The 16110-nt window shown below is 38.6% G+C and overlaps 1 protein-coding gene and 1 long non-coding RNA gene across 4 annotated transcripts in view; one reads left to right on the top strand and one right to left on the bottom strand.

The window, feature by feature from the left end:
- The window catches only part of uhrf1bp1l (UHRF1 binding protein 1-like), a 121699-nt gene that overhangs the window by 36268 nt on the left and 69321 nt on the right, over positions 1 to 16110 (top strand). For all 3 annotated transcript variants that reach the window (XM_020515300.2, XM_020515292.2, XM_048610406.1), the window contains exons 3-5: positions 8950 to 8988; positions 15022 to 15113; positions 15428 to 15617. In XM_020515300.2, the coding sequence (XP_020370889.1) occupies positions 8950 to 8988; positions 15022 to 15113; positions 15428 to 15617 (321 nt within the window). The remainder of the gene's footprint in view (positions 1 to 8949; positions 8989 to 15021; positions 15114 to 15427; positions 15618 to 16110) is intronic.
- LOC125485778 lies at positions 7556 to 10339 on the bottom strand. Its single transcript, XR_007264481.1, has 2 exons — positions 10241 to 10339; positions 7556 to 7899 (listed from the first exon to the last, which is right to left on the bottom strand). It is a non-coding gene; the product is annotated as an uncharacterized LOC125485778 (long non-coding RNA).

Raw genomic sequence — 16110 nt, 5'->3', positions numbered from 1 at the left:
TCTATGTTCTATGTTCTATGTTCTATGTTCTATGTTCTATGTTCTATAAACTATTTGAAATGACTGCTTGAAAGTTTACACATTGATCCCTTGCTGCAATGCCTGAAATGCCACTCTAATGTGGTGAATGCCTGTGAAAATAATAAAATAAAAGTGAAAGTGTAACCGTTTGTCATATTTGATTTCTTTTGTTAAGATTCCGTTCTGCATTGTAGCTTATAAGCTCAGCGCGGTTCTGGCACTGTGATAGTGTCATGATTTGGTCTTGGAAAAAGGAAGAGGAAGGTGTTAGTCTTGAAAAATGCTGGGCTTCAACACTAGAAGTCTGTTTGTTTCGCAATTTGTTTTCGGATGTCTGCTACATCGTCCAGCGTGTCATCACTGCATTAAATGGAGAGAATGCCTGTTTATTGAACTGTTCCAAGATTTTTGTCTTGTTTTTAGAATCTTGGGCATACTTGATGACAGGTTGTCCTCACTCTTTTTTGATGCCCACTTTCTGCTTCATTGCCATGGTTTTCCATTTATTGTATTAACGTCACCTTTTTAATCAACATTTTTGAGTTTTTGACAGGTTTTGCTGTTCTCTCATGCTTTGCACTTTGCTTCACAGTGAAATCTCAAAATTACATTGTATCTTGTCCATTATTTCATAATTGAATGTGTTTAGTTCTCTGGTCGTCATGGTCACAGGACCCCGATGGAAGGCACTGGCTCGTTTATGTTCTGTGAACATCTTTTTCACAAAGGATTTTGGCATTAATTCTCTTGCTGTTTCCAGTCAACTGGATGAACCAGTATTGAATTTTGACTAATCATGGGCATTGTTTGATGGTTCTTGCTATTCAGCCAGCAAAAATGGTTAATAATTTTGAAGCAAATGAAATTTTGTGCCGTCTGATTTTAACTCCTAAAACGAAGAATGATGCAAGCCTTGAATTTAAAAAAATTCCTTAGTTCAGTGTTTCAATGTTAGAATCATGATTGATACGTAAACGTTGAACTAGGTTCAAGTGGAAACATCTCCTCCATAACTACCCACCGTGATGAAAGTTCATAATTTAGTACAATTAATTGGGACCTTAGGTTCTAAAGTTGAGGCAAATCGATTTTTGTTTTCAGTTCTATGAAGACTGCAACAGCATGGACTTCATAGAATCTCACAGAATCCCTGCAGTGTGGGAACAGGCCCTTTGGCCCAACAAGTCCAAACCGACCCTCAGAGCATCCCACCCAGACCCATTCCCCATAACCCACCTAATCTACACATCCTTGAACACTACGGGCAATTTAGCATGGCCAATCCACCTAGCCTGCACATCTTCGGACTGTGGGAGGAAACTGGAGCTCCCGGAGGAAACCCATGCAGACATGGAGAGCACGTGCAAACTCCACACAGACAGTCGCCCAAGGGTGGAATCGAACCTGGGTCCCTGGCGCTGAGAGGCAGCAGTGCTAACCACTGAGCCACCGTGCCGACTTGCGGTGGTAGTGTCAGAGGTAAGTTTGGGTTCCTGGTGGCTTCTGCATCATTGAGGCAGTCCTAGTTCTGACACATGGCTGCTGCTATGGAGACAGGTTTGGGTTCCTGGCAGCATCTGCATCCAGTGCAGATTCATGGAGGTGGTGGCATAGGCCAGTTTGGGCCCAGTATGAGACCGGGTGGCATCAATAGCAGGTGCATCAGCGAGGCAGGCCCAAAGCAGATTCATGGCGGCGGCAGAGTCGTGTTTGGGCTGGTATAGTACTTGATGGTATTGGTGGTGTCGGTATTGGCAAGGTCCAGCGAGGGCATCAGTGCAGTCAAGATGGCACCAAACAGTGGCGACTTTTGTTCCAGCAAATGCGGTGCAGCAAAGGAGACTCGTGCCTGGCCAGCAGGCCCATGACGGAGCACCTAACAAGAAGGACTGTAAAGTTTGACACTTTCTTTATTTCTTAATTTTTCTGCGTTCATATTCTATGTTTTAAGATGGTGCTGGTGAGAGGCGTCACTATATCACACTTCCACTGTGTTTTGTAACAAGATACTCCTGACAATAAATAAACCAAAACAAAAGACTCTGCATTTTCTAAAAAAAAAAGCAATGTATTATAGAACAGAGTTCAGTAAGTTGTGATTTTAGCTGAATGAGTAGCATACGATCTGGGGTGATGTATGCAAAGGTATTTGCTGACTTGAATTTTATAACCCCAAGAGAGAGGGACCAGAAGTCTCACCAACTTTATCTCTTCCCCCTCTGTAATTTATTAAGAATCTTATCTTCATTCAGAAAGGAAAGATCCATAACAGTAGAGATGCTGCTAATAGCATACTGTAAGCTGAAGTGAAGCTCTCTATTGCTTAGAAGAAATTTCCAGAAGCAGCAGATTATGGAAAAGAGGTATAAATCCTACAAGGCTGTTAAAGAAATTAAGAAACACATGATAAGTAACAGTGAGCAGAGTTAGCAGCCTGTCTTAATGTCATGGGAAGAAACATTAATGGAAGAAAACAGTATTGAACGAATGTATAGAAATTTACTGGGGGAAAAAGTCCACTTGCACCTGGTCCTGGAGAGGTGCTGGTGCTCCTGGGACTATATCCCATTGGAAGGGAAGTTTCGGTGGTGGAATGTTGGGGGGAGGGAAGAGGGCTGGTGGAATGTGGGAAAGGGAGAGAATGTTCCATAAAAATTTAAGGATAGCTTTATGACTCTGGGAGAAAGATATGGATATCTGTGAATAATGGCAGATACCTTGCTCCCTGTGCCCTCCTCTATCCAGTGCTCAGTACTTCCTCTCGAAACGCACAATGGTGTTCTCTAATAGGCCAGCAAGTCTGTTAACATCAGCATGTCAGTGACTAGCTTTGCTCCACTTTTGAGTCTGTGTTCAGACTGAACTCTGTCACAGGGTATCTAGAAATTAGTTAAACGAAAGCCAGGAGACCATATGAGGGAGATGGGAACAGAGGGCTGCAGTAATAGACTTCGATGAAGAAAGGTAGCAGAAGGCTGAAATGCCAACGTGGACTTTTTTTGTTTTGACGAAAAAGCCTATGTAATATAATTGTTGTATGCAACACTGGAAGACTACATGATAGTATAGATGAAATGCAGATGCCCTATCCTTGTAATGTCATTGCTTTGATCTAAACAATTAGTATGTCCTTTATAAAGTTATAAAAAATTGAGTAGAAAGGTGATTTTAATAACTGTGCGAGGATATAACCTCCTGTGCAATTTAGCCCATCATGACAGTCATTGTTGGTTTTACAGAAGGGCGACCTGCTGCAACCTCACTTCACTGCTGTTCCCCTGAACTTGATTTAAATCATTTTTTTTAATTGGTAAATAAATTTGCATTCAACATAGGTGAGATTTGCAGAGAACTTGGAGAAAACTGTTGATTTGTTTGAAGGTTGGTATTTGGAATGGAGGGCCTCGATAAAGGATGAAGTCGGAGGTTAAAGTAGGCTAACATGAGAATAAAAACAGAAAATGCTGGGTCAATTTTAAAGGTTTTGAAGAACATTAGAAATAAGTATGTTCTACAAAACTTGTTTTTTGAAACATCTGTGCCCACAATATTAACTGCTGCTATCTCCACAGATGATGACTGATTGGGGAAGGTTTCACATTTGGTTTTTATGTCAGATTTCTGGTAGCAAAAACACTATGCACCTTATAGTTTAAAATGACGTGCTTAAGGTTAGCAGAAGGCATGCATTTGAAAATGGGCATTCCAATGATCATTCTTATTTTTAAAATATGCTGATGCTTTTAAAACCTACTCTTTCAGCATGTAGTGATATTAAAATGAACTTCAATCCCCTAATGCTCAGATATGAATTCTCCGATATGAGTCAGTTGTGGCTTTTTGAGTATCCTTGTTTTTAATTGCTGTGACATCAGTGGACTTGCCTAAGCTCTAAACTGTGGGATATCTTCCCTTAAGCTCCTCTACTTCCGTTTTCTTCTTTAAGGCACTCCTGAAAGCCTAGTGTTTCACCAAGTTTTTGGCCATTAACCCTAAAAGTCTTTGATACAGCTCAATATTGCATTTGGCTTTAACAACACCATCTTGTGAAGTGCCTTACATTATGTTAAAGGTGTGATCCACATATGTATGCACACAAATAGACTAGTTATTTATGTACTTTGCACGATGTTTTGATTGTGCAAGGAAATCCACATTCTTCTTCGCATGGAAGGTGCTTAACAGCTTTGGTAATCTTTTTCCTATTTTACTGGAACTGTGAAATAAAAATGGCTTTAAATTTTTTTCCGTACAACATTAACCTAATTGCTTTCCAACAACATATGGGGTAATGTCACTTCTCTTCACGATAACTTATCAGCATTACTGCATAACGTAATTAAATAGGTTTAGTGGGAAGTGATCTGTATCATTAGAGAAATCCTTGAAAAATCCATGTCCGAGTTTTGTTCTATTCTGAATTTCTAAGTGACATCAGTTTGAATAAGAATTGACGTATCCTAACTTTGACATTGATTGCAACGGAGTTAAATCAGAACTTTCAGTCTTCATTGTTTATGAAATGTCAACAGATTTCTTAACCAGTGTAACATGTTACAGGACAAACCAGATAATTTGGTTGTTCTTTGTGCAAGATGTGGTTTAATTATTTTAAAAGGATTCAACATCAAATATAGTAGTTGAGGTTGATGTTTAATACATTCAAATGAGTTGAGCAATTTTAATTAAAAAGGTCATAGCTTGGACGGTGACATTGAGCAGCTCAGGGCGATTAAATTCTCTTAAACTGCAAATTTCTTTTCATGTTCTGTTTTGTATTTGCCTTCCGGTTATTTCAATTAAATGAACTGCAGTTTCATAGCACACACTTTAATTTGACATTTATTAGGTTTGTGATAATCTTTGAAGGTTATTGTTGGTAGGAGGTTCAGTTGAGAGAGAAAGCATCAGAGTAGAGCTCAGTCATACCAATGTGCTCACGTATACTTGAGCTCCTGGATAAGGATCAAGTTCAGATCTGATCCTTCACTCAACTTAGCCATTAGGTCAAGTAGTTGCATCCCAACTAAGCTCAAGTAACTCTGCATGAGTTGGTCGCTTAACTTGATCAATTTGTTTGATCTAGTCATTCACGTATTTACCGAACTATTGTGAAAGTAAAATAGTTAGATGCAGTAATACTAATGGTTACGTCTTATTCTATGTAGTCACTCCTATTCCTGTAAGAAATAGGATGAACATTGTGTGTTCTTCAGTGTATTGTTGATGTGTGCAACACAATGTTTTGCACCAGGCCAATGACAAAGCCCTGTCATTTTCCCTCAAAACAGTAGTAAATTAGTACAGATGCTGGAGATCTGTAATAAATGCAGTGTTGGAGAAACTGAGCAGGTTTGACGTACTTGAGGTAAACAAAACAAGTTGACATTTTGATCCAGTGTCTCCTCTTGAGAATTGTAAAAATCTGTGAAATTGTTTATATGCCATTGAGAAAAGGGAAGGAGGAGCAAAGAGAACAGATGGTGAGGATGACCAGAGCACAAGGTGTGATATAGATACAAAATAGGTATTAATGCTAAGTGTGTATAATTGAAAATATTCTTTGTGAGTGAACCTATGCAAAAAAGATACTAGGGGAGTCGATCAAAACAGAGAACAGTGTTCAAGTTCTGAAGTTGTTGAATTCAGTGTTCAGTTCTGAAGGTTGTAAAGTACCTAAGTGCAAAATTAGGTACTATTCCTCCAGCTTGGATTGCAACTTTTTTTTCCAGCCACGTTCTGTTTCAAAGAAAAGTCATATTGGACTTGAAATATCTGCACTGCAGCACAATATCATGGCCATCCAGACCCATCACCATTGTGTGAATCAGTATTTGCTGAAAATTGAGTTCACTTTCATCAGCACCATGTATGCCCAAATTGTTGCCATGGGATCCATGCTACACCTTTTGTGTGGATTCCATGAGAAATAGGTCTGTGGGATGACTCCCAGCCTTCTCCATATAGCATATTTTCAATTAATAGATGATACATTTGTTACATGAAGCTGGCTTTTTCATGTTGCTACGACGCAGCAGCAACATGAGTGGTGTGCAACCTTAAGAGGATAGTGCTCTCCACCCAAAAAATGTTGTGCCCAACATACAAATGAGTCATGTGGCATATGAATTGCAGTGCTGGTGTGATGCTAGGTTTATAGACCATACATACTAGAAGGCTAGAAGATCACATCAAAACAACATATAACTTCAGCTGTTTGCAGCAAGTAGGATACTGACCATACTCAAGCAGCCCATGCTTGTAAAACGCTCAATGCAGTGTTCAACAGTGGTTGTGATTTTGTAATTGGACAGCATTTTCTAGATAATCTTGAGTGTGCGAATAATTATGCTGACAACTAGTTTGGGATTGTCAGTCAGGCCCACAGTGTGGTGCACTTGCAAGTACTGGAAGCTGGAATTAATACACTGGGCCCTGCTTCTCTGCATACAGAAGAAACGTGCACAAGCATGTTTGAATGCAACAAAATAGACGACAGCAATTCTCTGGTTCATTTCTGAGAGCAATGTCTTGACCAATGTGATTCAACCTGCTCTTTTTTTTAAAAGTTAAAGAAATCTGGGCAGTTATTTGACTATTGTCGTTAACTTTTGCGTTCTCTATGCCAACACCTTTACCAGTCAAAGTCTAGTGTAAGTTTATTATTTTTCCCTTACTTTGACATTCTTGCAATTCATTCTGATAAGTGCAAGATAAAAAAGTTCAACAGGATGTATTTTTCCAGAAGTATTTCTGGTTTAGTAATATCCCCTTGTGAGAACCTTTGAGAACCTAAAAATTTGTTAGCAAAAACTAATGTCATGAATCACCTTTGCTTGATTTTAACATCATTCAGGTTATTAATCTTTATGATGTGAAAGTTGCCACATAAATTCATTAGTTTTCCTATTGAGTGACAGAGGCCCCGAGGTAGTTCATGGAACAAATCACTGTTTTCTGGTGAAACTAATTCTTTTTTCTTATTCTCTCTTTAATGCCCTTTTAGTTAATAGGTTGCCTAACCATTTGTAATATTTGCGTTGATCTTGAGTTTTCATTTTAAAGATGAGTCCTGCTAAAAGTGTTCCTAAATATCTTATACAAGTAATCATATAATATTCATTGCATTATCAAATTATCAAGTTAAAAAATATTCTTGGGGAATTCTATTATATTGATGCATTTAATGCTCAAATGTGCTGTGTGAAAGTTGGTTATTATGACAAGAATTAAGATTTCAAAAATTAAAGGAAATGAGAAATCTGTTTGCTAATATCCTGTCTGTTTTAGAGCAGATATTGTTTGCATTCGAAGTGTTACAGAAATGTGAGGATTTCCATTAAAGATATTTTTAAACAACATTCAGATATGTTATCCTACACCTTTTTAGAGCAGGTGGGATTTGAACCCAGGCCCTCTATCTTAGAGTCAGGGACATTGGCACTGTGCCTCAAGAGCTGCCAGGATTTCCTCTTTATCTCCATTTATGAGCTCCATGTCCCAAAGCACTTTTTAAGTGATAGGTACAAGACTCTCAGGATTCAAATTATTTACTGGGGTCCTACAAACAGCAATAAGAGTAATCACAATTTTTTTTTTTGTTTGTTAATGCTAAGTGTTGTCCAGCACATGAGCTCCCCTGACCCCAAATATTCATATTCACTTCAGAAGTTGGTTCAACATCCTGTTTGAAAGACAACATGTTCCAGCACTGAAACACCTTTTCATTCTTGCAGCGATGTGTCATCCAAGATTCTGCTCATCCCTGGAGAAGAACCGTAAATCATTTTCTGACACACAAATGAAAATGCTACCACTGAGCATGAGTTGAGATGCATGGCAGAGACTTGTATATTTTCATCAAGCCAGAAATTTGACCTTTAAGAAAAAAAAATCAGTGATGAATAGAATTTTGTATTGTTTTCTTTTACAACCGTGAAAGCCTTGTTCTGAATATACTTACTGCAAAATAATTGCAATAAGATCCCTACCTATGAATTCCAGATTATACGTTGTTAAACTCAACAGTAACAAAACTAATACAAAGACAAGGTTTGCTCAAGTGTGACATATCAAACTAAAATCCCCATATGTACTCGTTCTATTTAAGGTCCTGTCTTTCATTTGTCTTTACTTCAGTTTTCTAACATTTTAATACTTCATATCTTTAAAAAGCCAACTTCTAAAGTATCTAATAGCATAAATTACAAAAACAAGGTTTTATTGGCTAAACCAGCTTAAAAAGCTGGTTGCTTTCTGAAAAAAAGCTGGTGCAATGGTGATTGACACTATTATTCTTTTCAAGAGGAAGCAGCTGATAAGATACCTTAACTAGCCTACGTCGTATTAACAATAGTTCTCTATAAAGTTTTAATTGGTTGTTCAGTGGTAAAATTCTTACTTGGTATGATTCCTGAAGAGTCTTTTGGTGCAGCGATAATGTCCCTGCCTCTGGGCCAGAGGTCTGGATTCAAGTCTCACCTGCCCCAGCGGTGTGTCATAACATATCTGATCATGTTAATTAAAATAACTATAACAAGTTCTTACCACCATGGTTGTGTACTAGTTAGTGCTTTGCATTGAAGCTGCTGTGGTCTATATTCAAATCCAAGTCACAACAGAGTTTGTGGATGCGTCAAGAAGTATAAAGCTTTCTTGGATTTTCTTATTTCAATAACCTTCTTGCACCTAACATTCTGTTCCCAATTGCTGAGCAACAGTTTTGGATATTTTTCTGGACATAGTCAAAATAGTAGCACTTGTTCATTTTTAAATTGGCTAAATTTGAAGGGAGTGCATTTTGTAAAAAGGTTTGAGAGAATGCCTGCCAAAGAATTTTTCTGAATTGTTGTGTTTGGGATTTGGAAGGACTGTCCAATTGCAGAAATGAAATGCTTTACTAAATGTCTGATTCTGTGTTTCTTGTAGATACACTGGACTAAATTAAAGACTCACCCTATCTGCCTGGTAAGTTTTATTTTTCTTCGTTAAATATGCACAAAACTAGTTGTGATCTAATTTCTCGCAGAACAGAAGAAATAGAGACATTGAAACCAGTTTCAGAATTTGGCCTCTGAGCCTGCTCCAACATGACACCAATCTTCTACCTCAGTAGTAACCTTAAGTCCTCTGATTCTCTAGAACTCAGAAATCTGTCAATTTCTGACTGGTCTGTAAACTCTCATCCTAGATCTCCCAGCCAAGGAAATCATGCTTCTAGCAACTACTTTTATTACACCGGTATTGAATTTTACATGTTTCGATGAGACCACGCTCATTCTTTTAAACTCCCGACAGTTTTAGATTCACTCAATTCAATATCTCCTTGAACTCCAATCCAGTTAGCCCAGGGATGAGTCTGTTGAGACTTTGTTGCACTCCCTCTAAGTAAGGCACTTCTTTCCAGAGCTAATGAGACATATGGATGATGTGGTCTGTGAAGCTCTTCGAGCATTACACATGGGGTCCCTATACCTGCTCGACTTGCAGTCTCACACTCTACCAGTACTGTTCACTAACCAGGCCTTTTTAAATATCTGAATGTGTGGATTAGAAGTGCAGGTAAGCTATTCAGTCTCTTGAGTCTGCACCACTTTTCCGTAAGATCATGGCTGATTTGTTTTAGTTTTGAATTTCATCTTGTAATCTACTGTTGATAATCTCAGATTTTTGTTGGGCAAAGTAATCAAAGACTCTGCCTCCACTTGCTTCAGGGGCGACGAGTTCCAAAGTTAAACAACCCTCAAAAAAAAAATTGTCTCTCTTCTAAAATGGTGACTGCTAGTTGTAAAACTGTGTTCCTTAGTTCTAGAGTCATCCATAAGGGGAAAACATCCTTTTATTATGGAGAAGAGTTCGAACCCCTCTGACAGTTAAACTGAAACACAAGCCTCCGATCTGTTATGGCAGGATTAGAGGTTCCCTTCTCATAATTAAACCCAAAACACCCAGAGAAGCTCCCCTCCCTTTTATAACCTGTTTAAAAAGAGTGGTTAAATGAAAGAAAATCCCTGGTATTCACTTTATAAGTAACAAGTAACAATTTACTTATTTAACCCTAACAACAGTGAACAAATTAACAGAATTACAAACAAACTGAACAATTCCCCCTTAACTACTAACTACTCCCTGACTGAACTAAATTCTACTGGTATGCTGTTCCAATAAACACGTCCCACTTGTATTAACCCAAGTAATAAGAAAATAAATTAAAACTTACTCTCTCAAAGTCTACGCGCCTCTCTTCTGTTCTCAAGTCATAAACGCCTTTCTTCCGCTGATCCGGCTGTCAGGGATGTTTTCTCTGTGAAGTCTTCTGTGAGGACTCTTAGTTAGAAGTGCAGTCGTACCTTTTATGGATAGATGATGCTTTCTTAGAGATTAGTGATTTCTTGTGAGAGCTAGATGCTTATTTCTCAGATGGTGGTTCGTTCTCACCCTGATTCTCAAAAACCCTCTCCTTATATACCTTGGATGACATGTCAATTTTCTTAACTAGCTCTGTTTCTCTCTCCACAGATATTACCTGAATTGCAGAGTTTCTTCCAGAATTTTGTGTATTTATAATGTTTGTGAAATGATTGGACTTTTACGACAATCTAACTACTTCAGTGTCATTTCTTACAGAAACCAGGTTTTATTCTCAATGAATTCTAATTCCTGAGCCACCAAGGCAAAATGTGAATTCATGCTTTCTCAACAACAACTCAATGGGAATCTCATAGGTACAAAACCCTTAAGCGGAAATAAAAGATAAATTTGAAACAATAGTTTGATATGCCAGAAAAACATGTAAGAGATAGATCAGACATCAGAAGTTTTCTTTATTGGAGATGGCGATCAATAGCTGCACTATATTACCAAAGAAGAGTCGGGGGACTACAATACGACCCTTATTTAAAATACAAGTCAAATGTGATGATGGGCACATGGAACAATGAATGGCAGATGGAGTTTAAATTTAGATAAATGCGAGATGTTGTATTTTGGTAAGGCAAACCACAGCAGGACTTACAAGTTACTGGTAGGGCTGTGGGGAGTGTTGCTGAACAAAGAGATCGATAGGTGCAGAGTTCCTCAAAAGTGGAGTCACAGGTAGGCAAGGTGGTGAAGGCGATGTTTGGCATGCTTCCTTCATTGGTCAAGAACATTGAGTATAGGAACTGTGATGTCATGTTGCAGCTGTACAGTACATTGGTGAGGCCACTTTTAGAATACTGCGTAGAATTCTGGCCTCCCTTCTAGAGGAAGGATGTTGTTAAATTTGAGGGGGTGCAGAAAAGATTCACAAGGATATTACCGTGACTGGAGGGTTTGAGTTATAGGGAGAGGGTGAACAGGCTGGAACTTTTTCCCTTGGAGTGTCAGAGGCTGAGGGGCGACCTTATCAAGGTTTATAAAATCGTGAGGGGCATGGATCGGATAAATAGCTAAGGTCTTTTTCTTCATGTGGGAGAGTCCAAAACTAGAGGCATAGGTTTCAGGTGGGATAGGAAAGATTTAAAAAGGACTGGAGACGTAACTTCTTCACGCAGAGGATGATGTGTGTATGGAACAAGATGCCAGAGGAAGTGGTGGAAGTGGGTATAATTACAACGTTTGGAAGGCATATAGCTGGGTATTTGAATTGGAAGGGGAGCGGGATATGGGTCAAATGCTGGAAAATCGGACTGGGTAGGATTAGGATATCTGGTCGGTGAGAACGAGTTGGATTGGAGGGTCTGTTTCCGTACTGTATGACGCTATCGCTCTAGCTGTAATTCAGGAGGTGGAATGAAGAGAGGAACGTGGTGAAATTACAATCACCAGGTCAGTGGTACTGAGCAAAATGATGGAGCAACAGTGCGAACAATCCCGTGTCCTGAGAACTTTCTCCTAGAGTCTCAAGAGTTCACTAAAGGTGGAGTATTATGTTAGTGTTAAAATTTCCAAAACACACTAGATTATGGAAAAGTTCTAACAAGAAAAAGCAAATATAACCCTTTTACTGAAGGAGGAAGGAAGGCAGAGACCACAAAACAATAGGCCGGTTAGCTTGAAAATTGTCATGGGGAAGATGTTAGAATCAGTCCTTGAGATGGTGAGAACTGGGTAGTTAGAAACATTCATTCAACTTAATCAGGAAGACTCTGTTGTTTGAAGAGAAATCATGTTTAACAAATTCACTGGAGTTCTTTGAAAAAGAGGAACATTGTACTGTGGATTAGGGAAGCCTGGTGATGTACTGTACTTCGATTTCCAGAAGGCATTTGACAAGGTGCCACATAAAAGATTATTGTGCAATGTACAAGTAGAGTAGGAAGTAATATACCAGCATGGATTTAACATTGGCAGACTGACTGGCTGGCTGGCAGAATACAGAGAGAATGCATCAAAGGGTCATTTTCAGATTGGCAAATGTAACAAGTAGAGTCCTGCAGGGGTCTAAGTTAGCACCTTAGCTTTTTACAATTTGTATGAATTACTTAGATGAGAGTAACTAAATTTACACATGACGCCAAGATAGGCAGGAAAGTATATTGTTAAGAAGATATTATTAGGAAGTCGAAGATAGATATAAAAATATGCTGACTGGGTGGACAATATCTGGCAGATGGAGCATAATGGGGCAAACTGTGAAATTTTTCGTTCTTCCTGTCAATGTGAACAAAGGAGAGCATCACCTAGGTAGAGAACACAGGTTGCATTCTGAGATGCAGAGGAATCTTGATGTGATCAAGGAACGCCGCAGAAAGTTGAGATTCAGTTACAGCAAGTAATTAAGGTGGCTAATGGAATGCTAATCTTCATTAAGATAGGAATTGAACATAAAAGAACGATATGCTTCAGGTATACATATTATTGCTGAGACCGCATCTTGCATACTGTATACAGTTCTGATCTCCTTATTTGCATTGGCAGTGGTTCACAGGAGCTTTACTACACCAAGAATGAGTGCATTGTCGCTGAGGAAAGGTTGGACATACTGGCTTGTTTTCACTCAAGTTTAGAAGAGTGAGGAATGACTTTATTGAAGTATGTAAGATGCTGAATGGTCTTGGCAAGATGGATGTGAAAGAAGTGTTACGAAGCTGAGTAGAGTAATCATAAATTGAAAGGCAGGAAGCAAGAATTTGTTTGTAAAAATATGAAAAGGGAGAAGAGCACGTGGTTCCTTTAAGAGGTAAAGTGCTTTTCTAAGCTGAGAAATTTATACAGAATAAAAAAGTGTCTGTATGTAGCTGAAGATGTACAGCCAGTTCTGAAATTGAAATACATATCAATTGGCTGTGTGATTGGAAACCTTAGGCTTGTATTGATGTTTCAGTAATGAGCTGGAAACAGCCAATTAATTTAAACCAAGCACTAAGCAATTGGAAGCCAACTGAATTTAAATCTGATGGTTTTGACAACCATGGACCAATGCTACCATAAGAAAATTGACGTGTCACCCAAGGTATATATTTCAAGTCCAATATGACTCCTCTTCAGAACAGAAAAAATTCAGTTCTGAAGAAGAGTCATACAAGATGCAAAGTATTAACTAATTTCGTTTTGCCACAAATGCCAGATTTACTGGGTTTCTCCAGCGCTTTGTGTTTGTTTTTTAGCTTTCAGCATCTGTAGTATTTTGCTTTTAGGGAAAGCAAATGTTATTGGGAAGGAAATATTCTGTTCTTGGTTATCCTTGGCAGTGTGTCACTCAACCCCCATGAGTTGACTCAGAACAGCTCTCTATTTTGACCAGTGAAGCTTCCTTGAATGGCATTGGTATTGCTGTGCTTACTATACAGGGACACTTTGACCATGCTCTTCCCATAAGAGAGAACTTCTTACAGTCAACAAAATGTAAGATTCAGTCACTATTGAAGTGAAATTGAAAATACAGAACAAAAGTGGATAAACATTGATCTGTGATAACAAGGTATAAAGCTGGATGAACAAGCAGGCCAAGCAGCATCAGAGGAGTAGGAAGGCTGACGTTTTGGGTCGAGATCCTTCTTCTGAAGAAGGGTCTAGGCCCGAAACGTCAGCCTTCCTGCTCCTCTGATGCTGCTTGGCCTGCTGTGTGCATCCAGCTCTACACCTTGTTATCTCAGATTCTCCAGCATCTGCAGTTCCTACTATCTCTGAAACATTGATCTGTATTGACTTGGCATAAGCGTTAAGTATTGATGGAGACCAGTGGAGTATGGCAAGCGAGCTGTGAGCCATAATCTGTGAGATTGGATTTATGGTTGAAAAGGTAAAATTTATAGGGTTATGGGAAAAGTGCTGGTGGAGTGAGATGAATTGAAATAGGTTTTTCATATTGCACAGGCACAATGGCCCTGTGCTATATGATTCTATGATTCTTAACCTTTCAATTTCTTGTGTTACATGTACTCCGAAGTTATGGATTGGATAATTTTCTTCGTTGCTCTCAATTCAATTAATTCATGTTTTGTTTGGTTCAATGGTAAAATTTGTTTCTACTTAGGAATGCATGTATCACATTTGATCTGAGATGTTGTGGTATCATCATTATTATTGGTCAGTTAAAATGTAACTTCTGTTGCCCAAGAGCACACTGAACACTGTTGACTAGAAGTTTGTTTCGTGGACAGTGCTATATTTTCCGATCTCATTTGGTGCTATAGTGGGAAATTCATTCGGCCTCAGTATCCCTGAATTTTGAGAAAAGAAAAAGAAAAATAATGAGTTCCTGCTTGCAGTTGTTCCTCACTGATCACTGTTCAAGATATGTGTACATAAATACTGGTGAAATACAATGACTTTTGATTGCAGGGCCTGCTTGTGTGAAGAATTATCCAGGGCGAATGGCCACTTGGGTGACCATCTAGTCATTTGTGCTCATTGTGGAACTGTAATCCAATGTGAATTACTGCTTTAAGAAGCAGAGGTATAAGAGGAGCAACAATTCCAAAGCTGATTCATTTAGGAATTAACTTGGATATCATGTGAGATATCAGGACAATTACTTTAATCATGTCTTTGTTTTGTGTTGTTGTATTCACCTAGTATTTGGATAAGGTAGAAATGGAGATGAGAACTTGTGAGGAGCCTCGGCCTCCTAATGGACCGTCTCCTATAGCAACAGCTTCAGGTCAAAGGTAAGTCATTACCTTAAGGTAAGCCTTAAATGGTTCAGGAAAATTATTTACCCTTGCACCTCGGATACAGTATATTTACTTCCATTTATTCCGAATTGAGGTTTTTTTTTGTTTCACATTATATTTGAAGTTTAGATTTCAAGTTGAAATTTGTTACAAAGCAACACTGCTCATAATTTTATTTGTATTTAATTGATGATTATTGGTTTTCATACTTAGAAAAAGTGAAGAAATGGTTATTTAAAATAGAAATCTGAAGTATAATGTGAGTATATTTCTTCAGTTAATTACTTGATAATCTTATTCTTTCCTAGTGAGTATGGCTTTGCTGAAAAAGTTGTAGAAGGCATCTCTCTTTCTGTGAATTCCATCGTTATCAAAATCAAAGCAAAAGCTTTCAATGCATCGTTTGAATTGTCCCAGCTACAAATACACAGTGTAAATACAAGCTGGCAGCAAAGTGACCTGCGTTTTACACGAATACAAGATCCTCAGCGTGGGGAGGTAAAACTGACTTTCTATATTATTCTTCTTTACTGCTTCTTTTTATTTCATAATATATCTGAAGCTTGCATTTATTTGGCTAGTTATCAAAACTTTAAGTTTCATTTTTAATAATACATATTTGAATTCTGTTAGGTGCAGAAATACTAGGAATATTTAAATGTATGGGCCCAGAATCCTGCAATGAAGTGAAAACTTGTGTAATTGGAGGTGAACTTTCTGAACCACTTCCTAGGATCAGAAGGAGTTCTAGAATCAAAAAGTAGCCTGCCACCCAGCTATCTAGGTACACGTTAATATAGAGAGATACGTTGCCAGTGATCCCGTGACTCTGTATTGGCTTGGACTGCCACATAGGAAATCAAAAGCACCTGATGTGGAGAGATCGTAGGAGCTGCCGATGCTGGAGAATCTGAGATAGCAAGGTGTAGAGCTGGATGAACACAGCAGGCCAAGCAGCATCAGAGGAGCAGGAAAGCTGACGTTTCGGGTC

This window comes from Rhincodon typus, chromosome 22, assembly GCF_021869965.1.
Source record: "Rhincodon typus isolate 14 chromosome 22, sRhiTyp1.1, whole genome shotgun sequence".
NCBI lineage: Eukaryota > Metazoa > Chordata > Chondrichthyes > Orectolobiformes > Rhincodontidae > Rhincodon > Rhincodon typus.
This window is presented reverse-complemented; position numbering and strand designations above follow the sequence as displayed.